Raw genomic sequence first — 27,873 nt, 5'->3', positions numbered from 1 at the left:
GGTGATGTCTGGCTACCTTAATTGAATTTTTTGAGAAGATTAACAAGAAAGGGAAAGAGAATTTTATCAAGCGTGGAGGCGTGCTTCCCTGCCCTAACGGAGAGTATTCACTTCTCTATGAACCAGTGGTGGGCAACCTACGGCCACATGGGGCCCATCTGTCATATGTGTCATCAGATTGTTTCATTGAAAATTCAAAATATTCAACTTCAAAGTACAGGGCAGCACGGCAGTGCAGTGATTAGCACTGGCTTCACAGCTCCTGGGTCTCTGGTTCGATTCCTGGCTTGGGTTACTGTCTGTGTGGAGTCTGCACGTTCTCCCCGTGTCTGCGTGGGTTTCCTCTGGGTTCTCCCGTTTCCTCCCACAAGTCCCGAAAGACGTGCTGTTAGGTGAATTGGACATTCTGAATTCTCCCTCAGTGGAACTGAACAGGCGCCGGAATGTGGTGACCAGGGGATTTTCACAGTAACTTCATTGCAGTGTTAATGTAAGCGTACTTGTGACAATAAAGATTTTAGAAAAATATGTATGATTATTGATTCAAATATTTAAAATAACCTCAGTGAAACCCCAGTTTCCTCTCACTGATGTTTTAATATTTGTTACGATGCTCTGATCAGCTTTGGGTTCTGTCATGTTGCTTTCTGTAAATGGAATAGGTTCGCAACAGGGAGGGTTAAGCTTCTTAAAGATGTCATCAAAGAGAACAAACCACATCCCTTTGAGTTTGATATAAATTATACGAGAGATTCACTTGTAAACACATTAGAAGCTACAATGAAATCATTGCAATATACCCTGCTCATTTCTTCAATTGTGGCTTCCCTAACTCCAGTCTGTAAGTAACAAAATAAGCAACTTTTATACTTTGTACAATTATATTAGGATGTATTGTGATGATCCTTAAGTGGTAAGAAGGATGTGTCAAGAATTTTTATCATAATTAACCTAAACTCTCAGTGCCTGACATATTAATATATTAAAATGTATTCCTTACTATATTTACTATATTTACTATTAGAGATACCTAAAGTTGACACTACAGGTTGAGATAACCTCGACACTGTGTGTTTTGTGTCCTGATGAAACATCATTTTGACCTGAAATATTAAATCAGTTTATCTCCACAGATGCTGCCTGACCTATTGAGAACTTACAACAGTTTTTGTTTTTATTTCAGATGTTCAGCATTTGCAGCATTTTGCTTTTGTATTTTTGTAATAAATATCTACTTCCCAGCATTACTTTTAAGAAATGCACAAATATTTTTCAAACGAAGTAAACTGTCTCAGAAAATGTTGTAAAGAGAAGTAAAATGCTGCCAACCTGTCTGATAAATTGATAAATCTATCTATTGATTATATTCACCAGAAATAACTTTGTGTTTTCCGTTATTCTGTAGAATTGTGATTACGGCACTGAAGGAGTCAATTTGGTGCATAGCAATTCAACCATTTCCAATCCCTACTCTTAGCTCCCGATCCTGCAAGTTTATTTACTTTAAATGCCCATCCAATTTACAGATTTCAGTTTCACAAAGGGGAATTATAACTTTGTGTGATATTGTAAACAAGTGATGTTGAATGAGCCCACTCTCGCTCTCTCTCTCTCATCTTATTTGAGTTTGAGGGTTTAAAATTGATAATGAGGAGATATTGGATAGACTGCCTGTACTTAAAGTTCATAAGGCACCAAGACTGGGCAAGGTGAATCCAACTATACTGAGGGAAGTGAGAATGGAAATTGCGGAAGCACTGACCATAATTTTTCACCCTTCCTTAGACTCAGGAAGGTGCTAGAGACTGGACGATTGGGAAAGTTATATCTTTGTTCAAAAAAGGGTGTAAAGATCAGCCTGTCAGTCAGGCTGGTAGCTAACCCTCATTGGTGAGGAAGGTTAATTCAGGAAAAAAATGAATAATCACTTCGGGCATGGATTTGTTATTACGTTTAACTAAATTGCTGTAGTTTCTTGATGAGGTAACAGAGACATTTGCTGAGGGTAATGTTGTTGAGGTGGTGTACATGGATGTCCAGAAGGTATTTAATAAAGTGCCACACAACAGACAATTAAGCAAAATGAGAGTTCTTGGAATTAAGGGACAGCAGCAATATGCATACAACATTGGCGGGGAAGCAGAGAGTAGTGCTAATAAGTTGTTTTCCAGACTGGAGGAAGATTATTGGAGCTCCCCAGAGATTGATGTTAGGACTCGTGCTCTTCCTAATATATGCTAATGACCTGTACCTTGGTGTACAGCACACAATTTCAAAATTTACAGATGACACTAAACATGAAGTGTGCTCTGTGACGAGAATACTGTAGAGCTTCAAAAGGACATAGATAGGTTGTTGGAATGGATGGACTAGTGGCAGGTGAAATTTAATACAGAGAAAAATGAAGTATCCACTTTGGTAGGAGAAAACACAGAGAACCAATAAAATAAAGGGTACAATTCTAAAGTGGATCTGGGAACCTGGGTGTATATGTGTATAACTCATACAAGGTGGCAGAACAGGTTGAGAGTGAGTTAATAAAACAAGCAACATCATGGCTTGATAAATAGGGGCTTAGAAACCAAAGCAAGAAAGTTATGTCAAACCTGTTATCAAATGTTGGTTAGGCCTCAGCTGGAACATTGTGTCCAGTTCTGGGTGCAACAGTTTAGGGAGGATGTGAATACATTGAAGAGAGTGCAGAAAAAAAATCACAAGAATGGTTCCAGGGATGAGGAAACTCAGTTAAGTAGAAAGATTGAAGAAGTTGGAACTGCTCTCCTTGGAGAAGAGAAGGTTGAGGTGAAATTTGATAGGGGTATTCAAAATCATGAGGGGTCTGAACAGAGTAGATATCCATTGGTAAAAGATTAAGTACCAGATGGCACAGGTGGCAAAAGAAGCAATAGTGTCATGAGGAATAACTTTTTCATGTTGCAAGTGGTCAGGATCTGGAATGCACCGCCTGGGAGGTGGCAAATTCAATCGAGGAATTCAAAAAGGAATTGTATCATTATCTAAATAGGAAAAATGTGCAGGGCTACAGGGAAATAGCAGGGAAGAGGCACTAGATAAAGTGTCCCTTCAGAAGGCTAACACAGACGTGAGAGGCTGAATGGCATCTTTATCAGCTGTGACCATTCTTTGGTTCTATGATCAATTGACCCAACTGTAATTCCCCACCTGTCCAAACCTCTGAGAAAGTGGATTGTGGGGCAGGAAAGGTCCTGGCCAGCTGCTTTTCAGATTTCCTTTTGTACTATGAAGACTAGGAGGGAACGATTTAACGGCCTCATCAGGATGGGCTTGTTAACTCTCGCGTGAGGCCTCTCATGATCACTGGATGTGGTCCAGATCAGCATATTTAATTTCGCCATTAGGCTTATTTAAATATCCGTTCGCGGGATTCTCCTGGGGTCTAAAGGATATGCCTGGGAGATCTCGCAAGGGCGTCATTTACTACAGGTTTCCACAAACGTGGGCCAATCATAATGGTACCTGGGGTGTCTCCCAGACCATTAGATGTTCCGGGTGGTTGGGGACAGGGCAGGCTTTGGCACTCCAAGCCTGGCAGAGGCACTGACAGGCTGACTGTGCCAGTATGCCCAGGTGCCAAGTTGGTCCTGCCAGGGACTGGACCAGGAAAGGGGGGGGGGGGGGCGGCGTTGCTTACCAGGAACATAGTGCAGAAAATGTGAAGGGGCGAGCCTCATAATGTCACACTGGCTCTCACTGAGTCCACCGTGAGAGCAAATTTGTTTTTTTAAGATCGGGACGCCATTTTTAAAGGCAGCCCTGATCTACAAGAGTTAAAATGGGATCCAACCCCCACCCCGGTCCCACCACAGGGCACTGCCTGGTCAGTACATGGGAAGTACCAGGTGAGTGCCTGGACAGTACCAGTGGGCAATACCAGGGCAATGGTAGGGGGCATTGCCAAGGTGCACTGCCTGTGTACCATTTGGTCATGATCCTCTCCCTCTTTGCGATGCACTCACCTGAGCTCATTAGTGAGATTAAAGTCAAATGCAGTGGCCTCCCAGTATTCTCCTGTCTCCTCCAGTGGGACATTACCCGGGCGTGAGTCATTATTGTCCCTTAAAACGGGGATCAGGTGTCATGAGCTCTGAGGGGGAACAAGGAGGTGAGTACCCCTCTCCATTTACTTCCAGTGAGCTGAGGGGCACAGCAGTTGCTGGCCAGGTGCTGTGGTGGAGCGGAGGTCGTCCTTCAAGGCAGCTGGGATTGATGGGCTGGGCTGGGCTGGAGGGGGCAGGTAAGAGGTTTCCCCTAGATTTGGGATTGCTTTGGGTCTGTGAAATCTTGAAGCCTCCTTTCTTTCATGTTTTTTTTTTAAATATATTTTATTGAAATTTTTTTCCCTGAGCAACATTTTTCCCGCTTACAAAACAAGCGAAACGATAACAGTAACAAAACAGAAATTTTTAAACTTTTTAACAATAGTAATGATAGTAGTAATAATATACAAGTAACAAAACCTCGTACTCTATTGCCCTATACTCAACTGCCTCCCCCCCCCCCCCTCCCCCCTGGGTTGCTGCTGCTGGTCATCTGTCTTCCCTCTAACGTTCCCCTAGGTAGTCGAGAAATGGCTGCCACCGCCTGGTGAACCCTTGAGCCGATCCTCTCAGGGCAAACTTTATCTGCTCCAGTTTAATGAACCCCGCCATATCGTTTACCCAGGCCTCCAGTCCGGGGGGTTTTGCCTCCTTCCACATGAGTAGGATCCTGCGCCGGGCTACGAGGGACGCAAAGGCCACGACATCGGCCTCTTTCGCCTCCTGCACTCCCGGCTCTTCCGCAACTCCAAATAGAGCTAACCCCCAGCCTGGTTTGACCTGGGCCTTCACCACCTGCGAAATCACTGCCGTCACTCCCTTCCAATACCCTTCCAGTGCCGGGCACGCCCAAAACATATGTGCATGGTTTGCCGGGCTCCCGCCACACCTCCCACATTTGTCCTCCACTCCAAAGAACCTGCTCAATCTTGCCCCCGTTATGTGTGCTCTATGTAGCACCTTAAATTGAATCAGGCTAAGCCTGGCGCATGAGGAAGAGGAATTTACCCTGCTTAGGGCATCAGCCCACATACCCTCCTCTATCTCCTCCCCTAATTCTTCTTCCCACTTTCTTTTTAGTTCGCCCACCGACTCCTCCCCCTCTTCCCTCATCTCTCTACAAATCTCTGACACCTTGCCCTCTCCGACCCACACCCCTGAAAGCACCCTGTCCTGTATCCCCTGTGTCGGGAGCCGCGGAAATTCCCTCACCTGTTGTCTAATAAACGCCCTCACCTGCATATATCTCAAGAAATACCCCCGGGGTAACTTATACTTTTCCTCCAGTGCTCCCAAGCTCGCAAAAGTCCCATCAATGAATAAATCTCCCACCTTGCTAATTCCCAACTGGTACCAGCTCTGAAATCCTCCATCCATTCTTCCTGGGGCGAACCTATGGTTGTTCCTGATAGGGGACCCCACCAGGGCTCCCCGCACCCCTCTCTGTCGCCTCCACTGTCCCCATATGTTCAGTGTTGTCGCCACCACCGGGTTCGTGGTGTACTTTTTCGGTGAGAACGGGAGCGGCGCCGTCACCAGCGCCTCTAGACTCGTCCCTTTACAGGACCTTCTCTCCAGCCTTTTCCACTCCGCTCCCTCACCCTCCATCATCCATCTACATATCATTGCCACATTGGCGGCCCAATAATAATCTCCCACGTTCGGTAGTGCCAGTCCTCCTCTGTCCCTACTGCGCTGCAGGAACCCCCTCCTTACTCTCGGAACTTTCCCTGCCCACACAAAGCTCGTAATGCTCCTATCTATTTTATTAAAAAAGGTCCTGGTGATTATAATCGGGAGACATTGAAATACAAATAAGAACCTCGGGAGGACCATCATCTTAATTGCCTGCACCCTGCCCGCCAGCGATAAAGGCTGCATGTCCCACCTCCTAAAGTCCTCCTCCATTTGTTCTACCAACCGTGTCAGATTAAGTCTGTGCAAGGTTCCCCAGCTCCTAGCGATTTGAATCCCCAAGTATCGGAAGTTTCTTTCCACTTTCCTTAGCGGTAAGCCTTCTATCTCTCTACTCTGGTCCCCTGGATGTATCACATATAATTCACTCTTCCCCATGTTTAACCTATACCCCGAAAATTCCCCGAACCTCCTCAAGATTCGCATAACCTCTATCATCCCCCCCGCTGGGTCCGGCACGTATAGCAATAGGTCATCCGCGTATAACGAGACTCGGTGTTCTTCTCTCCCTCTAGTCACCCCTCTCCATTTCCTGGAGTCTCTCAGCGCCATGGCCAGAGGTTCAATTGCCAGCGCAAACAACAATGGAGACAGCGGGCATCCCTGTCTTGTTCCCCTATATAATCGGAAATACTCCGATCTATGTCGACCTGTAACTACGCTTGCCGTTGGTGCCCCATAAAGTAGTCTAACCCAGCGAATAAATCCGTTCCCAAACCCAAACCTCCTTAACACTTCCCATAAATACTCCCACTCCACCCTATCAAATGCCTTCTCTGCGTCCATTGCCGTCACTATCTCTGCCTCCCCCTCCACTGAGGGCATCATTATCACCCCTAATAGCCGTCGCACGTTAACATTCAATTGTCTCCCTTTTACGAACCCTGTCTGGTCTTCGTGCACCACCCCTGGGACACAGTCCTCTATCCTCGATGCCAGCACCTTTGCTAGCAGTTTGGCGTCCACGTTCAATAGTGAAATAGGTCTATAGGACCCACACTGCATCGGATCTTTGTCCCTCTTCAAAATTAGCGATATCGTCGCCTCCGACATTGTCGGGGGTAGTGTCCCCCCTTCCCTGGCCTCATTGAACGTCCTCGCCAACAACGGGGCCAACAAGTCCACATATTTTCTGTAGAATTCCACCGGGAACCCGTCTGGCCCCGGGGCCTTCCCTGCTTGCATGCTTCCCAGTCCCTTAATAACCTCGTCCACCTCAATCGGCGCCCCCAGGCCTGCCACCGCCTGGTCCTCCACTTTCGGGAACCTCAACTGGTCCAGGAACTGCCGCATCCCCTCCTCTCCCTCTGGGGGCTGAGACCTATACAGTTCTTCATAAAAGGTCTTAAACACCTCATTTATCTTTCCTGCCCTTCGCACGGTGTCTCCCCTTTCATCCCTAATTCCTCCTATCTCCCTCGCTGCTGCCCTCTTTCGCAGTTGGTGCGCCAACAGGCGACTAGCCTTTTCCCCATATTCATACCTCCTCCCCTGTGCTTTCCTCCACAGTATCTCCGCCTTTCTGGTGGTCAGAAGGTCAAACTCGGTCTGGAGTCGTCTCCTCTCCCTGTACAGCTCCTCCTCAGGGGTCTCTGCAAATTCCCTGTCCACCCTTAAAATCTCCCCCAGTAATCTATCCCTTTCCTTGGCCTCTGTTTTCCTTTTGTGGGCCCCAATAGAAATCAGCTCTCCTCTGACCACCGCTTTTAGTGCTTCCCAGACCACTCCCACAGGGACCTCGCCGTCGTCATTGACCTCCAGGTATCTCTCGATACACCCCCTCACTCTTGCATACACTCCCTCATCCGCCATCAGTCCCACATCTAATCGCCAGAGTGTTCTCTGCTCCCTGTCCTCTCCTACTTCCAGGTCCACCCAGTGTGGGGCATGATCCGAAACCGCTATGGCTGAGTATTCAGCTTCTTCCACCCTAGAGATCAACGACCTTCCTAGAACAAAAACATCTATCCGGGAGTACACTTTATGGACGTGGGAGAAGAAGGAATACTCCCTAGCCCTGGGTCTAAGAAATCGCCATGGATCCACTCCCCCCATTTGGTCCATAAACCCCTTAAGTACCTTGGCCGCTGCCGGCCTTCTTCCAGTCCTTGAGCTGGATCTATCTAGCCCCGGGTCCAGCACCGTATTGAAGTCCCCTCCTAAAATCAAATTTCCTGCCTCCAGGTCCGGAATACGCCCCAGCATCCGTCTCATGAACCCCGCATCGTCCCAATTTGGGGCATACACATTAACCAACACGACCTCCATTCCCTCCAGCCTACCACTCACCATTACATATCTACCTCCACTATCTGCTACGATGTTCTTTGCTTCAAATGCTACCCGTTTCCCCACCAAAATGGCCACCCCTCTGTTCTTTGCGTCCAGTCCTGAGTGGAACACCTGTCCCACCCATCCTTTCCTTAGCCTAACTTGGTCCGCCACCTTTAGGTGCGTCTCTTGGAGCATAACCACATCTGCCCTTAGTCCTTTCAAATGCGCGAGCGCTCGGGCCCTTTTTATCGGCCCATTCAGGCCTCTCACGTTCCACGTGATCAGCCTCACTGGGGGGCTACCTGCCCCCTCCCGTGTCGACTAGCCATTACCTTCTCTAGGCCAGTCCCATATCCCGCCTCCGCGCTCCCGCTCGCTGCCCCAGTGTCGCATTCCGCCCCCGACCACCTTCTCTTTAGCCATTTCCTTTTGGATTTCCGCAGCAGCAACCCAGTTGTCCCCTCCCCCCCCCCCCCCCCCCCCCCCCGCTAGATCCCTATCTAGCTTGATTGCTCCCCCCATATCACTTCCGTAAGTCAGCTGACTTCAACTGACCCCGGCTACTCCTGCTCGCTCCTCGGCCCCCACCGGTGTGAGGGAACTCCCATCCGCCTTGCGCCTATTTTCCCGCCTTATTCTTTCTGGCGCGGGAACATCCCTTTACCTGTCCCGCCTCTTATGGCGCAGCTCCCTTTCCCCTCCCCCTCTCCTTCCCCATTCTCTGACTATGTCCCGCCTCTCCCCCCTCACCGGCGCCCACATTTCCCCAGTGCCCCCCCCCCTTCCCTGTTTACTTCTCGCTTAACTTTCACCATCCCATTAACAAAAACAATAATAACAACAATAACAGTTCCCTGCAGCATCAGTCCCTCAGTTCCGGTCCAGTTTCTCTTCATTGATGAAGGACCATGCTTCCTCCGCCGTCTCGAAATAATAATGTCTCTCCTGATGCGTGACCCATAGTCTTGCCAGCTGCAGCATCCCAAACTTCACCTTCCTTTTGTGCAAAACCTCTTTGGCTCGGTTGAAGCTCGCCCTCCTTCTCGCCACCTCCGCACTCCAATCCTGGTAGATCCTTACCACCGCATTCTCCCATCTGCTACTCCGCACCTTTTTGGCCCATCTCAGGACCTCTTCTCTGTCCTTAAGGCGGTAGAATCGCACAATTATCGCCCTCGGTGGTTCTCCCGCTTTTGGTCTTCTCGCCGGGATCCGATTTGCCCACTCCACCTCCATGGGGCCCGCAGGGGCCTCAGCACCCATCAGTGAGCTCAGCATCTTACTTGCGTACGCTCCACAGTCCACTCCTTCCACACCCTCCGGGAGACCTAGTACCCTAAGGTTCTTCCTTCGCGCTCCATTTTCAAGGGCCTCAATCCTATCAGCACACTTTTTATGAAGTGCCTCGTGCGTCTGAGTCTTGACCGCCAGGCCCAGGACCTCATCCTCAATACCTGACACCTTCTGCTCCACCACGCGAAGTTCCGTCTCCTGGGTCTTTAAAGTCTCCTTAAGCCCCTCAATTGCCTGTAACAACGGGGTCATTACCTCCTTCTTCAGCAGGTCCACGCACCGTCTCACCACCTCGTCCTGCTCAGGCCCCCATGTCACCTGTGGTTTCTCCGCCGCCATTTTGTTTCACTCCCTCTCTCTCTCTCTCTGATCTTCTGGCTGCAGATTCTTCGGGCTGCAGCCGCCGGCGCCGGTTTTTCCCTCCGTCTTTCGGGGGGGGGCTCCCTTCCCTCGCGCCTCGCACCGGGTTTTACGGCCGTCCAAGTCCCCGTTGGGGCTCTTAAAAGAGCTCGAAGTTCCGTCGGAGCTGGAGCCGCCGAAACGTGCGGCTAGCTCATCCCTGCCGCAACCGGAAGTCCTTTCTTTCATGTTTAACGCCCCATAACAGGGCAAAGCACAGCTGCAACATATCTGTCCTAAAATCCTCTCACAGGACAGAGACATTCCTCAGCTTGCTTCTTGGAGAAGCATTTCCTTGAAGTTTCAATAGGCTCTGTTGTTTCACTGTTGCAGCATGCCCTCTTTTATCCCTTTGTACTTGATTCTTTAGATACCATTTCACTCCCCTTGAAGTTTCAACAGGCTCTGTGGTTTCACTGTTGCAGTATGCCTGCTTTTATCCCTTTATACTTGTTTTTTTGCATTTAATTTCACACTTTATAATTTTTACAAGCCTCTGTGGTTTTACTGTTGATATATGCCTGCTTTAATCCCTTTGTGCTTGAATTGACTTTTACAATCCTCTTGATTGGCAGCTGAAGGCTTCTCAAAGGGGGATTAGCTTTGTTTGTTTTTATACCATTCATGGTCCATTGAATCTGAAGTGCTTCCTAAATTTGGCAATGCCCTGTCTGATCACATTTTATCCATGGAGGGACTTTTTTCGAATTTGAATCTCCCGCTGCCTTGGGAAAGCGGGCAGCATAATCAAAGACCTCACCCGGCTTATTCACTCTTCCAGCTTCTTCCATCAGGCAGGATATACAAAAGTCTGAGAACACGCACTAACAGATTCAAAAACAGTTTCTTTCTTGCTGTTACCAGACTCCTAAATGACCTTCTTATGGACTGATCTGATACCTTCACAAATCTTCTCTACTGAGTTGTACTACACTCCTGTATGCTTCACCCAACGCCTGTGTCTAAGTATTTACATTGTGTATTCTATGTTTGCTCCACGTATTCTCTTTTCATGTCCGGAATGATCTGCCTCTACTGTACGCAGAACAATACTTCTCACTGTACCTCAGTACACGTGACAATAAACAAGTCCAATCCAATCCGAATTGTTTGGTGGAAAGACCAGGTGCACAGTTGGAGTGCTTTATTTTGCTGTGGTTTTTTAAAGTCTGGAGTGCTTCCTAGGAAGAGCAGGTGTGCAGTCTGAGAGCAATTTTTTTAGACTGGATCATTTTTAACCTCTGATGCCCGAGTCGTATGCCTACATTGGAGGGACCTTTCCATCATAACAGCAGCTGGCACCACTCAGACATTGAGGTGAAAGGAGCCCTCAATGAGGACCTTCTCACAGCCACTATTGAATTCTCTGGACAGAAGTGATGACCATGCCAGGGAGCTGGGAGGCCTTTTTAGCCCTCAGATGGTTAGGGACATGCAACCTGGCACTAGCAGGTTGGGGGACTGGGGGCGGGGGGGCGGACATTGGCCTGAAGAGGTGTGCTGAAGGGGGGGAACTTAAATAAGGGGACCTGAGGGAAGGCCCTGAAGGAGGGCCTATAGCAGGGTGTTGCTTACTTGCTGCCAGTGAGAAGGCGGGGTTGGCTGTATTGTTATTCTGAGTTAGGGGCGCCCTTTAAAAAGATTGCCCCAATCGCTGAGGTTCCAGACTTGCCAGCATCTTTGGGTCCTTTGGCGCGATTCATCCCTGGTCCAATAAAATCTCTAAGTGTGCGTGGATTGTGATGTGGATCACACCAATCTACCTGGCGGGATTCTCGCTTTGTTCCCTGCCGGAGACAATGGGTGTGATTCTCCGTCTTACATTAACACTGCAATGAACAGACTTCCAGTGGCGGCCATGGAGGAGTAGCTCGCACATTCTGCAGCTCCTATCTGGAACAGACTCTCGGACCTTTTTTTCAGGGGTTTTCACGGACTTTTGGGGGCAGATTGGTGAAGCGAACACTGCCAAAAGGATTCCCTCTCTGTTGTATGGACAGCTGGACCAGGAGTGGCCGGGTGAAGCGTTTAAGTCCCAACAGACAGAAGCGTGAGGAGCGGGCACCGAGGCATGGCATGGCGCCCGGTATAGACCAGGGTGCATGGGCGCAGTGGGCACAGGAGCAACAGGAGTTCCTTAGGGGCTGCTTTGCTGATCTTAAAAAGGATATGCTGGCCCCGATGAAGGCATCAATAGACCAAATGATCGCAACTCAGGCGACACAAGGGAAAGCGATTAAGGAGATGGAGAAAAAGCTATCCGACCATGAGGACGAGTTGGTCGTATTGGCCCTTAAGGTGGAGGCGCAGGATGACCTCCATAATAAGTGGCAGGAGAGGCTGGAGGACCTAGAAAACAGGTCCAGGGGACAGAACTTGAGAATTGTGGGCCTCCCCGAAGGTGTGGAGGGGTCGGATGCGGGAGCATTTGTGTCCAAGATGCCGGAGACGCTGATAGGGACGGGGGTATTCCCTCAACCCCTGGAGCTGCACGGGGTGCACCAAGCCCTCGCAAGGAAGCCCAAGGCGAATGAACCGCCGAGGGCCATGGTGGTGAGATTTCATCGCTTCTCGGACAAGGAACTTGTCTTGCGGTGGGCAAAAAAAGAACGGAGCAGCAGGTGGGAGAACAGCGTGATACACATCTACCAGGACCTGGGTGCGGAGCTGGCCAAGAGGCGCGCTGGATTCAACTGGGTGAAGGCGACTCTCTTCAGCAAGGGGGTGAAATTTGGGATGCTACACCCAGCGAGGCAATGGGTCACGTACAAGGAACGGCATCAATATTTTGAGACGCCGGACGAGGCGTGGTCATTCGTCAAACAAGAAAAGCTGGACCCGAATTAAAGGACAGTTAAGCTTTGGTGGAATGCGGCGGTGGGGCTGGGTAACCTGGTACTGTTTCTAATATAAGATTGTTTACACTGTTGGGTGCGTGTAAGAGCTGTGGTGGTGGCTGGAGGGTGCAGTGTTTTCGGCAAAGTTGAGATACGGAGGGGGGAGGGGGCCCTGTACTTCGTGCAATTTTTCGGGAAGTTGGAGCCTTGGTTCAACAAGTGTCTCCTCATGGGGCAATGTTAGAGTCTTCTGTTTATTTTTTGTTTCGTATTACTATTTACTCAATGCTGCTGGAGAGGTAGTTTAATTGGTTTATTCATGTGGGGAGAGGGGTCCGGACAATGAGGCGACAGTCTGATCGGCGCCAGGGGCGGGAGCTACCGGGGTCAGCATGGGTCAGCTGACTCTCGGGAGCATAGTGGGGGGTGAGCAAGTGCTCAGCTGGTGCTTGGCGGGGGGTTTTGGGTCTTGGGGCTGTTGGGGGGGTGAGAGGAAGGGGGGATGCTGCTTTGCTGACAGAGGAGGTATCAATTTCGCGGTACCAATTGAGGGTCGGGGGCGGTGGCTCCCTGTGGGGGCGCTCGAAGAAGCGGAGGGCGCGGGCTCGAGGTTGGCCAAAAAAGGGCGGTGGCTTGTCGGCCGGGGTGGGGGGGTTAGCTCCCCGACCAGGCTGATCACGTGGAATGTGAGGGGATTGAATGGGCCGGTCAAAAGAGCACACGTGTTTGCACATTTAAAGGGGTTAAAGGCAGACGTAGCAAGCTTCAGGAGACACATTTAAAGCTCGCAGATCATACAAGATTGAGAAAGGGATGAGTAGGCCAGGTGTTCCATTCAGGGCTGGATTCGAAGACCAGGGGGGTAGCAATTCTGATCAGTAAGGGTGTGGCATTCGAGGCTGGGAGAATTGTGGCAGATAAGAGGGGCAGGTATATAATGGTGAGTGGAAAGTGGGAGGGGGTCTGGGTAGTGTTGGTGACTGTCTACGCTCCGAATTGGGATGATGTGGAAATTATGAGACGCATGCTAGGCAAAATGACTTAAGGGCAGCGCCCACTCTGGAGACTGGATGTGGGCTGCTGGCAGACGAAGAGGTTTGCGGGCGGATTAGCAGGGACATCCAGGACTACCTGGAAACAAATGATACGGGTGAGGTAGCAGTGGCAAAGGTCTGGGAGGCTCTGAAGGAAGTTGTCAGAGGGGAACTCATCTCAATTCGATCCCATAGGGAAAAGAGAGAAAGAGCGGAGAGGGAGAGACTGGTGGAGGAGATACTCCGAGTGGACAGGAGACATGCGGAGGCCCCCGAGGCGGGGCTACTGAGGGAGCGGCGGAGTCTGCAGGCGGAGTTTGAACTGCTGACCACAGGGAAAGCGGTAGCACAGCTGAGGAAGGCAAGGGGGGCAGTCTATGAGTACGGGGAGAAAGCGAGTAGAATGCTGGCACACCAACTGCGAAAGAGGGAGGCAGCCAGGGAAATCGGGGGAGTAAAGAATAAGGAGGGTAACACGGTCTTGGATCCAGGGGGGGTGAACAGAGTCTTTAAGGAGTTCTCTCGTAAACTATACGAGTCAGAGCCCCCGACGGGAGCGGAAGGATGAGGCAATTTTTGGACCAGTTAAGGTTTCCAAAGGTGGAAGAGGACCTGGTGGAGGGGCTGGGGGCCCCGATTGAATTGGAGGAGATTGTCAAGGGTATAGAGGGCATGCAATCGGGTAAAGCCCTGGGGCCGGACAGTTACCAGGTAGAAGTCTACAAGAAATATTCAGAAATATTGAGCCCACTCCTGATGAGGACCTTCAATGAGGCTAGAGAGAAAGGAACCCTCCCCCCAACAATGTCACAGGCCTTGATCTCACTCATTCTTAAACGAGGGAAGGACCCGGAACATTGCGGGTCATACAGGCCGATTTCGCTTTTAAACGTCGATGCCAAATTGCTAGCTAAGATTCTGGCCACAAGAATTGAGGATTGCGTCCCAGGGGTGATCGAGGAAGACCAGACTGGGTTTGTTAAAGGCAGACAACTCAATACCAATGTCCAGAGACTTTTGAATATTATTATGATGCCCTCAGAGGGAGGGGAGGCGGAGGTGGTAACAGCGCTGGACGCAGAGAAAGCCTTTTTACCGGGTGGAGTGGGAGTACCTGTGGGAAACGCTGGGGAGGTTAGGGTTTGGTGAGGGCTTTATTGACTGGGTGAAATTGCTGTACCAGGCGCCTGTAGCAAGTGTATGTACAAACCAGCTGAGGTTGGGGTACTTCGAGCTTCACCGGGGAACGAGGCAGGGGTGTCCCCTCTCCCCGTTACTATTTGCCCCAGCTATAGAACCGCTAGCTATGGTGCTGAGAGCCTCGAGGAACTGGCGGGGACTGGTTCGGGGTGGTGGTGGTGGGGGGGGGGGGGGGGGGGGGGGATCGGGTCTCGCTATACGCGGATGATTTGCTCCTGTACATTTAGGATCCTGGGGAGGGGATGGGGGAGATTCTGCGGATCCTGAGGGATTTTGGTAGTTTTTCAGGGTACAAACTGATCATGGGAAAGAGCTAGTTGTTTATGATCCAGGCCAAGGGGCAGGAGGAGAGACTGAAAGAGCTGCCGCTCAGGATGGTAGAGAAAAGTTTTCGTTACCTGGGTATACAGGTGGCCAGGAAATGGGATGCCCTGCACAAGCTCAACCTGACCCGGTTGGTGGAGCAAATGGAAGGGGACTTTAAAAGGCGGGACCTGCTCTCGCTGTCACTGGCAGGGAGGGTGCAGAACTGAAAATGACAGTCCTCCCCAGATTTTCGTTTGTCTTTCAGTGCCTCCCCATTTTCATCCCTAAGGCCTTTTTTAAGCAGGCGAGTAGGATCATTACGGGCTTCGTGTGGGCGAATAAGACCCCGCGAGTAAGGAGATCGCTGTTGGAGAACAGTCGGGGGGGGGCGGTTGGCGCTGCTGAACTTTCGCAACTACTACTGGGTGGCCAATATAGCTATGATTAGGAAGTGGGCGATGGGGGGGGCAGCATGGGAACAGCTGGTGGCAGCGTCATGTAAAGGTACTAGTCTGGGAGCTTTGATAACGGCTCCTTTGCCGTTCTCGCCGACTCGTTACTCCACAAGTCCGGCGGTGGTGGTGACACTGCGGATCTGGGGACAGTGGAGGAGGTACAAGAAGGTGGAGGGAGCGTCGTTCTGGACCCCGATATGCAACAACCACAGGTTTGTCCCGGGTAGGATGGATGGTGGGTTCCAGAGCTGGCAGAGGGCAGGCATCAGAAGGATGGGAGATCCAACACGGTAGCACAGTGGCTAGCATTGTGGCTTCAGAGCGCCATGATCCCAGTTTCGATTCCCCGCTGGGTCACTGTCTGTGCGGAGTCTGCACGTTCTCCGTGTCTGCGTAGGTTTCCTCCGGATGCTCCGGTTTCCTCCCACAGCCCAAAGACGTGCAGGTTAGATGGTTTGGCCATGCTAAATTGCCCTTAGTATCCAACACGTTTAGGAGGGGTTATGGGTATAGGGTGGAAGTGAGGGCTTAAGTGGGTCGGTGCAGACTCAATGGGCCGAATGGCCTCCTACTGCACTGTATGTTCTATGTAATCTATGTAATCTGTTCATAGACGGAAGCTTTCCCAGTTTGAAGGCGCTAGAGGACAAATTTAATCTGCCGCCAGGAAACACCTTTAAATATCTGCAAGTACGAGCCTTCCTGAAAAAACAGGTAGTGGCCTTTCCGACGCTGCTGCTGTGGTGTTGGGTGCTCTGATGTACAGATGAACCAACACGGTTGCGATTGGTACAACGCAGTTTTATTCCAACTTGTTATTTACAGATCTGTCTTGTTACTCAGCACGTGGTGACTGTGTGAGTCTCTTGTTAATCAGGTCCTGTCCTTGTCCTTGTCTCCAGATGGACTGTCCACCAGGTGTCGTGTTTCTTGTCTCATACTCTGTCTGCCCTTGTCTGTGATTGGCTGTCGTGTTATGTGTGCTAATTGGTCTGTTTGTCTATCTATCATGATGTGTGTGTTTGAATATCATGACATCCCCCCTTTTTTACAAGATTATGTGCCTACGTGGTTATAAATATGAATGTGTCCTGAGTGCAGCTAAAGGTGTGTGTGCGAGATATTTACAGCATGTACATGTGGCGTAACTATATACATGGGGCGATGTCAGGTGTGGCATGCTAACGAGGTTGTACCATAACAAAAGAAGAAAAACTTTGAAGTGTGGTCCGGTCAAACGAGATCTGGAACGATAAAACAGTAACATGTTACAATACAATAGTTGCTAAACTTTGACGTGTGAACAGTCTCATAAGTCCAGTCTAGTAGGTGGGCGACGAATTTGGGTTGACCGTCAGGGTGGCACTCCATTCATCGGCCGGATTGATGGTGTTGACCCGGTTCACATCAATGACCGCAACCCGGAAGGCATCTTGGTCATCTGTGTCGTTGGGTTGGATGTCCTGATGTGGAGGCTGGATGGTTTGCACGTGTCTGCGAGGTTGTCGGAAATGTGGAGGATCCATCGGTTGAACCGCTCGACTGTAGGCAGCGTAGTGGCCCACCCTGCCACAGCGTAGGCATTGTCGGTTTTTTGCAGGACATTGACCTTTTAAATGTGCAGCTCCACAGTTGCCGCACGTCATGACGTCATGGCGTTCGTTACGCCACTGTGCATGCGCAGTTCGGTCTTGCGTCGGGCGTGCCTGCGCAGTGCGTCCCTCGATGTTGCCGTTGGTTCTGGCGCGCACAAACGCGGGAGACCTCAAAAAGCGCGCGAAATGGCCGCCCTCGTCCGGGCCGCGGGCCGGGAGAAACTCGATTGCCTGGATGCGTTCGGCCTCGTGGGCGGCCTGGCTTGCCGATTCGATCGCTTGGGACCCCCTCCTTGCCGATTCGGTCGCCTGAAATTGGGCAAAGCGGCTGGTCGCATTTTCATGCAGGACACAGGCTTCCACTGCAGATGCTAAGGTCAGGCCTTTAACTTTAAGAAGCTGCTGGCGTAGGCCACTGGAGGCAACGCCAAAAACGATCTGGTCCCGGATCATGGACTCTGAGGTGGTGCTGTAACCGCAGGACTGCGCGAGTATGCGGAGGTGCGTCAGAAAGGGTTGAAAGACCTCATTCTTACCTTGCAGGCGTTGCTGAAAGATATACCTCTCAAAGCTTTCATTGACCTCAACGTTGAAGTGCTGGTCGAGCTTGAGGAGGACCGTGTCATATTTAGATTTGATCTTGTCTTCCATGAACACCAAGGAGTTGTATACATCGATGGCGTGCTGACCTGCGGTAGTGAGGAGCATGGCAATCTTTGTTTCGTCCGAGGCACCCTGTTTTTCGTTGGCTCACATGAACAGTTCAAATCGCTGCTTGAAGAGCTTCCAATTGGTGCCCAGGTTCCCAGCGACTTGCAACGGCTGCGGTTTGTTGGTGATGTCCATGGCTCAGGATGGCAGATTTGCCGGCAGGTATCGATCCACTCACTGGTATCATGTGGTGTTGGGTGCTCTGATGTACATATGAACCAACACGGTTGCGATTGGTACAACGCAGTTTTATTCCAGCTTGTTATTTACAGATCTGTCTTGTTACTCAGCACGTGGTGACTGTGTGAGTCTCTTGTTAATCAGATCCTGTCCTTGTCCTTGTCTCCAGATGGACTGTCCACCAGGTGTCGTGTTTCTTGTCTTATACTCTGTCTGCCCTTGTCTGTGATTGGTTGTCGTGTTATGTGTGCTAATTGGTCTGTTGGTCTATCTATCATGATGTGTGTGTTTGAATATCATGACAGCCGCCACTGAGGATACAGGACAGAGTGGTCTCCGGCACCTAGGTGGGGGAGGGGAAGGTGTTGGATATCTAACAGGAAGCAGAGGAGGCGGAGGAAACCCCAGTGGAGGAGCTCAAGGGCAAGTGGGAGGAAATGAAAATCGCTTATTGTCACAAGTAGGCTTCAAAGGAAGTTACCGTGAAAAGCCCCTAGTCGCCACATTCTGGCGCCTGTTCAGGGAGGCTGGTATGGGAATTGAACCGTGCTGCTGGCCTGCCTTGGTCTGCTTTCAAAGCCAGCGATTTAGCCCTGTGCTAAACAGCCCGTGAGGAGCTAGGTGAGGAGTTGGAAGTGGGTCTGTGGGCAGAGGTCCTGGGCAGGGTTAATTCCTCCTCATCATGTGCCAGGCTCAGTCTAATTCAATTTAATGTGGTCCGCCGGCACACATGACGGCAGCGAGAATGAGCATGTTTTTTGGGGTAGAAGACAGTTGTACGAGGTGCAAGGGCAGCCCTGCAAACCATGTCAACATGTTTTGGGCATGCCCAGAGCTTAGAGAGTTCTGGCATGGGTTCGCGAGGGCTATGTCCAAGGTGCTTAACACACGGGTGGTGCCGAGTCCAGACATAGCGATCTTTGGAGTATCAGAAGACCCGGGAGGTCAGGGAGCGAAAGAGGCCGACGTCTTGGCCTTTGCCTCCCTCGTAGCCCATTTTATTAATGTGGACGGACTCGAAGCCCCTGAGTGTAGAGACTTGGGTTAACAACATGGCGGGGTTCCTCAGCCTCGAGAAAATAAAGTTTGCCTTAAGAGGGTCTACGCTAGGGTTCTCTCGGCGGTGGCAGCCGTTCGTCGACTTTCTCGGGGAAAATTAAAATGTCAGCAGCAGCAATCCGTGGGGGCGGGGGGTGGGGGGAGTGCTTTATTGGGATGGTGTGGGAAGACTGGGTCTCATGGAGTAATGTCTATTTAGTTGTTATTGTATATTCTCTTTTTACACTATGTTAATGTTCACTCGAGTTTGTTTTGTTATTATTGTTACTACTGTTTTATTATGAAAAATTCTGCAAAACCTTAATAAAAAAACTTTTTAAATAAAACACTGCAATGAAGTTACTGTACAAAGTCCCTAGTCTCCACATTCCGCCGCCTGTTCAGGTACACAGAGGGAGAATTCAGAATGCCCAATTCACCTAACAGCACGTCTTTCAGGACTTGTGGGAGGAAACCAGAGCACCCGGAGGAAACCCACGCAGACACCGGGAGAACGTTTAGACTCCGCACAGACAGTAACCCAAGCTGGGAATCGAACCTGGGACCCTGGCGCTGTGAAGCAACAGTGCTACCCACTGTGCTACCGTGGGAATCAATTGCAGCAGCAAAGAGGCATGACATCTTAGAAGGCTCTTCAACTGAAGCCATATGAGTAAGAACTTAAAAACCAAAAAGGAGCAATCACATTGGTTCTATAGGCCCTCTAACAGTCCAAGAGACATAGAAGAGCAGATATTTAGGCATAGTTCATAGAAGTGTAAAAGTAATAGGGCAGTGACAGAGGGGGAATTCAACTCCCCTAACAGTAACTGAGGTAGTCATAGTGTAAAAGGATTTGAGGGAGCGCAATTCTTAAAATGGATCCAGAAGAGCCTTTTAAGCCAGTACGTAGAAGGTAGAAGAGAGGGGAGGAGGAGGACTTACTTTAATCAGGTCCTTCTGTTTCAGTAGCTGTTTTCAGAGTACATTGTTTTCCATACCCACTACCAACCAATCCCTCACAAACAGGTCAGTAAATGTTCCAAAGGCACATGGTTCTGCTGAGACCATTTGTGTGCCCACATAGAACTGGGTTGATTTGAACCGTTTCTGATTAGTCGGGTGAATTGTGTGACAGTCCAAATGTTTTTAAGCAGGGAACATATTTTGTTGAATTTATGTAGGGTAATTGCAGGTTCCTCTTTATGTTCTTCCAATCGAATTGAAAGAATCTAAACTTGCCAACCTCTGCAGGACATGCTTGGTTCAGCAGAGTAGGCTTTGGCCTTTATGGTTTTTTCAGACAGTGCTGTGCCACGGAAGATGATCCATTCCTGCTGGAATCTGTCCCGATTGTCCGCCAGGTTCTTAATGAAGACAAGTGGGTCAATGTTTCAAAGTCTCTTTGCTGCACTCCCACACCCGACACGGGCGGCAAGGTAGCAGTGGGTAGCACTGTTGCTTCACAGCGCCAGGGTCCCAGGTTCGATTCCCAGCTTGGGTCACTGTCTGTATGGAATCTGCAAGTTCACCCCGCGTCTGTGTGGGTTTCCTCTGGGTGCTCCAGTTTCCTCCCAAAAGTCCCGAAAGACGTGCTGTTAGGTAATTTGGACATTCTGAATTCTCCCTCTGTGTACCCGAACAGGCGCCAGAATATGGCGACTTGGGGATTTTCACAGTACCTTCATTGCAGTGTTAATGTAAGCCTGCTTGTGGCAATAAAGATTATTAAAAAAATATAGTTCTACACGATCCGTTAAATCAACAACTGCATAAAAGGACTTTCAACAAACGGGAGATTTATTAACTAAACACACAAACTCTCATTAACACACCGTCCCTGCCTGAGGTCTGAGGTAATCCTGCCAAATTCCACCCTCATCATACCCCACATGGCCGCATCATCACATTGTCACATGACAACCAGGTCTACAGTGCCCTTCCTGGGCGTGACCCTGATCACGTCATCGGGGGAGGCTGCGCAAATTGCAAACCAAAATCTCGCTGGGGCAAATCCCGTTTTTGGCCTCTCACAAGATTAAGCAGCCATTACGGGATTTGCACCCACAGTCAATGGGGCCATTAGATCGTGGCCACATGAGCCAGCCTCTTCCCACTTCCCCCCTCCTGCAGAATCTCACACCCAGGCCACCATAGCCTATCCTCCCAGTATCAGCAGTGTCCTCCCGGCAGTCTGTCCTCCCCATGGATCTGACAGTCTGTCCTCCCCATGGATCTGACAGTCTGTCCTCCCCATGGATCTGACAGCCTGTCCTCCCCATGGATCTGACAGTCTATCTGCCCCATGGATCTGACAGTCTGTCCTCCCCATGGCCCTGACAATCTGTCCTCCCCACTCCCGGCAGCCTGTCCTCCCCATGGAGCTGACAGTCTGTCCTCCCCATGGATCTGACAGTCTGTCCTCCCCATGGATCTGACAGTCTGTCCTCCTCATGGATCTGACAGTCTGTCCTCCCCATGGAGCTGACAGTCTGTCCTCCTCATGGATCTGACAGTCTGTCCTCCTCATGGATCTGACAGTCTATCCTCCTCATGGATCTGACAGCCTGTCCTCCCCATGGATCTGACAGTCTGTCCTCCCCATGGATCTGACAGTCTGTCATCCCCATGGATCTGACAGTCTGTCCTCCTCATGGATCTGACAGTCTGTCCTCCCCATGGATCTGACAGTCTGTCCTCCCCATGGATCTGACAGTCTGTCCTCCCCATGGATCTGACAGTCTGTCATCCCCATGGATCTGACAGTCTGTCCTCGCCATGGAGCTGACAGTCTGACCTCCCCATGGCCCTGACAGTCTGTCCTCCTCATGGATCTGACAGTCTGTCCTCCTCATGGAGCTGACAGTCTGTCCTCCCCATGGATCTGACAGTCTGTCCTCCTCATGGAGCTGACAGTCTGTCCTCCTCATGGATCTGACAGTCTGTCCTCCTCATGGAGCTGACAGTCTGTCCTCCTCATGGATCTGACAGTCTGTCCTCCTCATGGAGCTGACAGTCTGTCCTCGCCATGGATCTGACAGTCTGTCCTCCTCATGGATCTGACAGTCTGTCCTCCCCATGGCCCTGACAGTCTGTCCTCCTCATGGAGCTGACAGTCTGACCTCCCCATGGCCCTGACAGTCTGTCCTCCTCATGGAGCTGACAGTCTGTCCTCCTCATGGATCTGACAGCCTGTCCTCCCCATGGATCTGACAGTCTGTCCTCCTCATGGAGCTGACAGTCTGTCCTCCTCATGGAGCTGACAGTCTGTCCTCCTCATGGATCTGACAGTCTGTCCTCGCCATGGATCTGACAGTCTGTCCTCCTCATGGAGCTGACAGTCTGTCCTCCTCATGGAGCTGACAGTCTGTCCTCCTCATGGATCTGACAGTCTGACCTCCCCATGGCCCTGACAGTCTGTCCTCCTCATGGAGCTGACAGTCTGTCCTCCTCATGGATCTGACAGCCTGTCCTCCCCATGGAGCTGACAGTCTGTCCTCGCCATGGATCTGACAGTCTGTCCTCCTCATGGAGCTGACAGTCTGTCCTCGCCATGGATCTGACAGTCTGTCCTCGCCATGGATCTGACAGCCTGTCCTCCCCATGGCCCTGACAATCTGTCCTCCCCATGGAGCTGACAGTCTGTCCTCGCCATGGATCTGACAGTCTGTCCTCCTCATGGAGCTGACAGTCTGTCCTCGCCATGGATCTGACAGTCTGTCCTCGCCATGGATCTGACAGCCTGTCCTCCCCATGGAGCTGACAGTCTGTCCTCGCCATGGATCTGACAGTCTGTCCTCCTCATGGATCTGACAGTCTGTCCTCGCCATGGATCTGACAGTCTGTCCTCCTCATGGATCTGACAGTCTGTCCTCCCCATGGATCTGACAGTCTGTCCTCGCCATGGATCTGACAGTCTGACCTCCTCATGGATCTGACAGTCTGTCCTCCTCATGGAGCTGACAGTCTGTCCTCCTCATGGATCTGACAGTCTGTCCTCGCCATGGATCTGACAGTCTGTCCTCGCCATGGATCTGACAGTCTGACCTCCCCATGGATCTGACAGTCTGTCCTCCTCATGGATCTGACAGTCTGTCCTCCCCATGGAGCTGACAGTCTGACCTCCCCATGGATCTGACAGTCTGACCTCCCCATGGATCTGACAGTCTGACCTCCCCATGGATCTGACAGTCTGTCCTCCTCATGGATCTGACAGTCTGTCCTCCTCATGGATCTGACAGTCTGTCCTCCCCATGGATCTGACAGTCTGTCCTCGCCATGGATCTGACAGTCTGTCCTCCCCATGGAGCTGACAGTCTGACCTCCCCATGGCCCTGACAGTCTGTCCTCCTCATGGAGCTGACAGTCTGTCCTCCTCATGGATCTGACAGTCTGTCCTCCTCATGGATCTGACAGTCTGTCCTCGCCATGGATCTGACAGTCTGTCCTCCTCATGGAGTTGACAGTCTGTCCTCCTCATGGATCTGACAGTCTGTCCTCCTCATGGATCTGACAGTCTGTCCTCGCCATGGATCTGACAGTCTGTCCTCGCCATGGATCTGACAGTCTGTCCTCCTCATGGATCTGACAGTCTGTCCTCCTCATGGAGTTGACAGTCTGTCCTCCTCATGGATCTGACAGTCTGTCCTCCTCATGGATCTGACAGTCTGTCCTCGCCATGGATCTGACAGTCTGTCCTCCTCATGGATCTGACAGTCTGTCCTCGCCATGGATCTGACAGTCTGTCCTCGCCATGGATCTGACAGTCTGTCCTCGCCATGGATCTGACAGTCTGTCCTCCCCATGGATCTGACAGTCTGTCCTCCCCATGGATCTGACAGTCTGACCTCCCCATGGATCTGACAGTCTGTCCTTGCCGTGACTCCAGCAGCCTGTCCTCCCCATGGCCCTGACAGTCTGTCCTTGCCGAGACTCCTACTGCCTGCCCTCCTGCAGGCCCAGGGGCCTCACTCTCACCCCTCTCCGCTCTACCTGCCTGAAAACCTCTTTCTCCTCAGCAAATTTGCCACCACTTGTGTTTGCTGTTCCTCCAATCACAGGCTGTTTCTGTCCCACATTTACTGCTGATAGGCTTACTGACTTACACCTTCTTTATGGGAGAAAGGCTTCAATTGAGATGAGTAACTCACCACAAAATGCCCAGAATACCCAACCTAGATGTGTTCTTGTGACTACATTAATTCAACTGATCAAATAGCTTTTCAATATGTTCTTTTTTTAATACAGATCATAGTCTGGAAATTATCGGAGGCCATGAAGTTAAGCCCCATTCAAAACCTTATATGGCATCTTTCCAAGTTTGTAGCAAAACAAAGAACAGCTATGTACATAATTGCGGAGGAGCTTTGATTAGACGGAGATGGGTACTGACTGCAGCACACTGTAAATTGTAAGTTATAGTGTGGAACATGTCTTGATAAAATATTACTACGATTATGAATTCAAGTATATTCGCAGTTTATCTGCCACACCAACTCATATGAAATAATTACTTTCAAACACGAGACACACCATTATCGTTACACAAAGCAAAATAGATTATTGGGATGTCCTTGATTTGATTTAAAAAATCTAATTATTTACTTCCACTGATGTCTTTGTTGTAAGATGGCAAAATATTATTTGGTTCTCTAGTTGTCCGCACCATTTTATTTGATCATCTGATATCCACAAAAACCAAAGGCATTTTTTCTGAGCCCACAGCTTGTCCAAATAGGCCATTCATGCACAGGATTATACGGACCCAAGTGGCAAGAATCACTATCCCCAACAATATTCTATCCCCGCAGGTCCAATCAACGAGTTCAAAAATGTTCTCACTTGTCAACATTGTTAGAAACAGGGTATTTTAATAACATCCGAGTAACCTGAGGATAAACAAAATGACCACAGAGGATTATTAATAACTTGTACGAGTAATTGCCTGATGACACCAAAGTCAACTCTTCTTATAAAACTGAAGTCCATCATAAGTATTCAACGAGGTTGTTTTTCTGTATATAGCCTATTGCTGGGGAACCTTACCACAGGCAGTAGGTACCATAAAATCAAAGTAAGTCTCTCCGACAGTAACACACTATATTATAAACGTAACCAGGGCAGAATTGAGCATAAAAGATTTCAAGCTCTGCGACCCTTCCCTGGGAGTGTACCTGGAGAGCCAGATATTATCTTAGGACCTGGATACATTGGGTTTTATGTTAGGGACACTGCAGGGCCTTAGAATAGACTGAACCTATGTCTGCCTCATGCAGGGCCTGTCAAGTAGATGGATATAGACTCGGGCTGGGATCCCCACTCTGGGCGTTTCTGTAACCCATCAATGAGAGCTTGATCAACAGTGGTACACCTTTTTTTTTGTTAAAAAATTTAGAGTACCCAATTATTATTTTTTTCCAATTAAGGGGCAATTTAGGGTGGCCAATCCACCGACCCTGCACATCTTTGGGTTGTTGAGGTGAGACCCACGCAGACACGGGGAGAATGTGCAAACTCCAAATGGACTGTGACCTGGGGCAGGGATGAACCCAGGTCCTCAGCGCCGTGAGGCAGCAGTGCTAACAACTAACAGTGGTACACCTGACCACTAAATAGCATGTGTGTCCCATTTGAGGTTCAAGGTTACATAACTAAAAGGACATTTATCCAAATCATTTAACTGAAACCCATTTAGAAAGGGATATTTGAGCACTGGTGCCATCTTTCAGAGGGAGGAGATCCTCACTCTCCCCTCTGCCCCCCCCCCCCCCTCTCCCCTCCCCACCCTCCATCCCATCTCCATTAGCCCAATTGTTGGCCATTCTTCTGCAGTACGTATCCTCTGGAGCAGTGTGTGCCCCTAGTCAGGAGAGCACCACTGGCACATAAACTTCTCAATGACCAACTGACATTGTAAACGTTACCTAATCACTGGCTACGATATGCTCTCCCCACAGAATTCCCTCAGATTTTCTAGAGTGAACATTTTACCAATATTTTGAATTTTATTTTCATTGTCTTGAAAAAAAAACCACCTCAATCTGTCTGCTTTTCTCCAGATTAATAACTAATTCACTACACTTACACTGGTGATCAAAAGAAAAAATGTGATTGCTAGAAATTTGAGGTTAAATTCTCAAAAAGGATCTGTCAGCACCTGAGGAAGATTTCGAGTAAAATGCCAACTTTATGGATGCTGACTGAGCTGCCATTTAATTCTAGCAATTTGTGATTTAATTTATCTGATAAGTTTCACGTACATGTGGGAGAAATGTAAGAGGGGATATGGGAACAGAGTGAGAAGAGTGGGAGCACGTTCACTTGGACTAACACCATTTGGACAAGTTGAACTGACTGGTCGTTTCCTGAGTTATCGATTCAATGTTTGACCTGTGGATGAAAGAAATGGTAAATAGTAAATATTGGTTAATTTTGTTCAGCCTGATATTCCTACACTGTTTGAAACATAATTGTTCTTTTTTCATGAACTTATGAAAATTGGCTTTTTAAAAGAAAGCAACGAATAATTGCCTCTCTGACAAAATGCAGCACCGGGTTTATTCGTGTGGTTCTTGGAGCTCATTCTCTTTCATGGAATGAGAAGAGTCAACAAAAATTTCAAGTTGAGGAGCAACACCCCCACCCAGATTTCAACAACGATGCAAATGCAAATGACATCATGCTGCTCAAAGTATGAACATTATTTCTTTCATTTGGGTTTCTTTCTGACGTATAAAATTATTAATTTAGAAAGATATCAATGTTTCATTTCACAGAAAAATAACAGATTTACGTCTTCAATCTCTTTGAGCAAAGCTGACACAAAAAAAATAGTGAGGTCCACCAGTAGTTTTGTTCATTGTAGAACTGCCAAAGATTGAGACTCAGACATGCAGAAGATTACAGTGCATGTCATGTGTATTCTTCATAATGAGAATCAACAAGCTGGTCGACTCTGACAGGATGTTGCCAATCGACACCAGAGTCGCCAATAATGTTGCCAATTAATAATGATGCTCTTTAGAATCGGCAGGTATCAAATGATACCACCACAAGCCTTTACCAGATATCGATCAAAGGACCACACAACCAGTTAGTCAGTTCAAGTTCAAAGATGGTTTATTTACACACAAGGATTACTTCGACATGCAACACAAAACACTACAACTTAAACTACACCTAACAACTACAATAACCTATACTTAACTTCAGGGCAACCGGCGATATGCAGATGGACAAGGTCTTTGTCCGGAGCTTGCGTGGCTGGGTGGAAGAAGTGGCTCTGTTTCTGCTGGGCTCATCCGTCTGGTAGCGATCGTTGGTCTTGAACTTGTCTGTCTGGTCGTTATGCTGCTCTTGGGTTGGCATAGGCCAGATCCAAGAGAGACCGAGCACATGGCTTATCCCTCTGGGATTTCGCGCTCTTAGCCTGCACCCAATAATTCGACAGGCTTCGATCACTGCCTTCAATTTTGGCCAATAAAGGGGCGGGTGCCTTGATGGCTGGGCGTGTCCTTAGCGGTCACTGACCTTGGCTGTATGGGCTCCCTGAGTAAAGGGAGTGGCGCCGATTAGTCTGTATCTGTATCGATTACCTGAGTACAGTTCTTTTGTTCTGGGGAAATGGGCCATTAGAATGCAAACGAGCGGGGGTTTCGATCACATCTAGCTATCTGTGTTGCAAATACACACACAAGCGCTGAGTCTGTCTGAGTCCTGGGTTGGCCATAATTCCCATGGTCCTTTGCAGGTAGCCATCTGAGATGGCTACAAGGGTA

General features: G+C 49.5%; 1 protein-coding gene across 1 annotated transcript in view; it reads left to right on the top strand.

The window, feature by feature from the left end:
• The first annotated feature begins 780 nt into the window (after positions 1-780).
• The window catches only part of LOC140409415 (transmembrane protease serine 9-like), an 85,086-nt gene continuing 57,993 nt past the window's right edge, over positions 781-27,873 (top strand). Inside the window, exons 1-3 of the mRNA XM_072497855.1 lie at positions 781-841; positions 24,344-24,506; positions 26,609-26,786. Of these exons, the coding sequence (XP_072353956.1) occupies positions 781-841; positions 24,344-24,506; positions 26,609-26,786 (402 nt within the window). The remainder of the gene's footprint in view (positions 842-24,343; positions 24,507-26,608; positions 26,787-27,873) is intronic.

Source organism: Scyliorhinus torazame, chromosome 3 (genome assembly GCF_047496885.1).
Source record: "Scyliorhinus torazame isolate Kashiwa2021f chromosome 3, sScyTor2.1, whole genome shotgun sequence".
NCBI classification, from domain to species: domain Eukaryota; kingdom Metazoa; phylum Chordata; class Chondrichthyes; order Carcharhiniformes; family Scyliorhinidae; genus Scyliorhinus; species Scyliorhinus torazame.
Note: the sequence above shows the minus strand (reverse complement) of the source record. Positions and strands in the feature narration are given on the sequence as shown.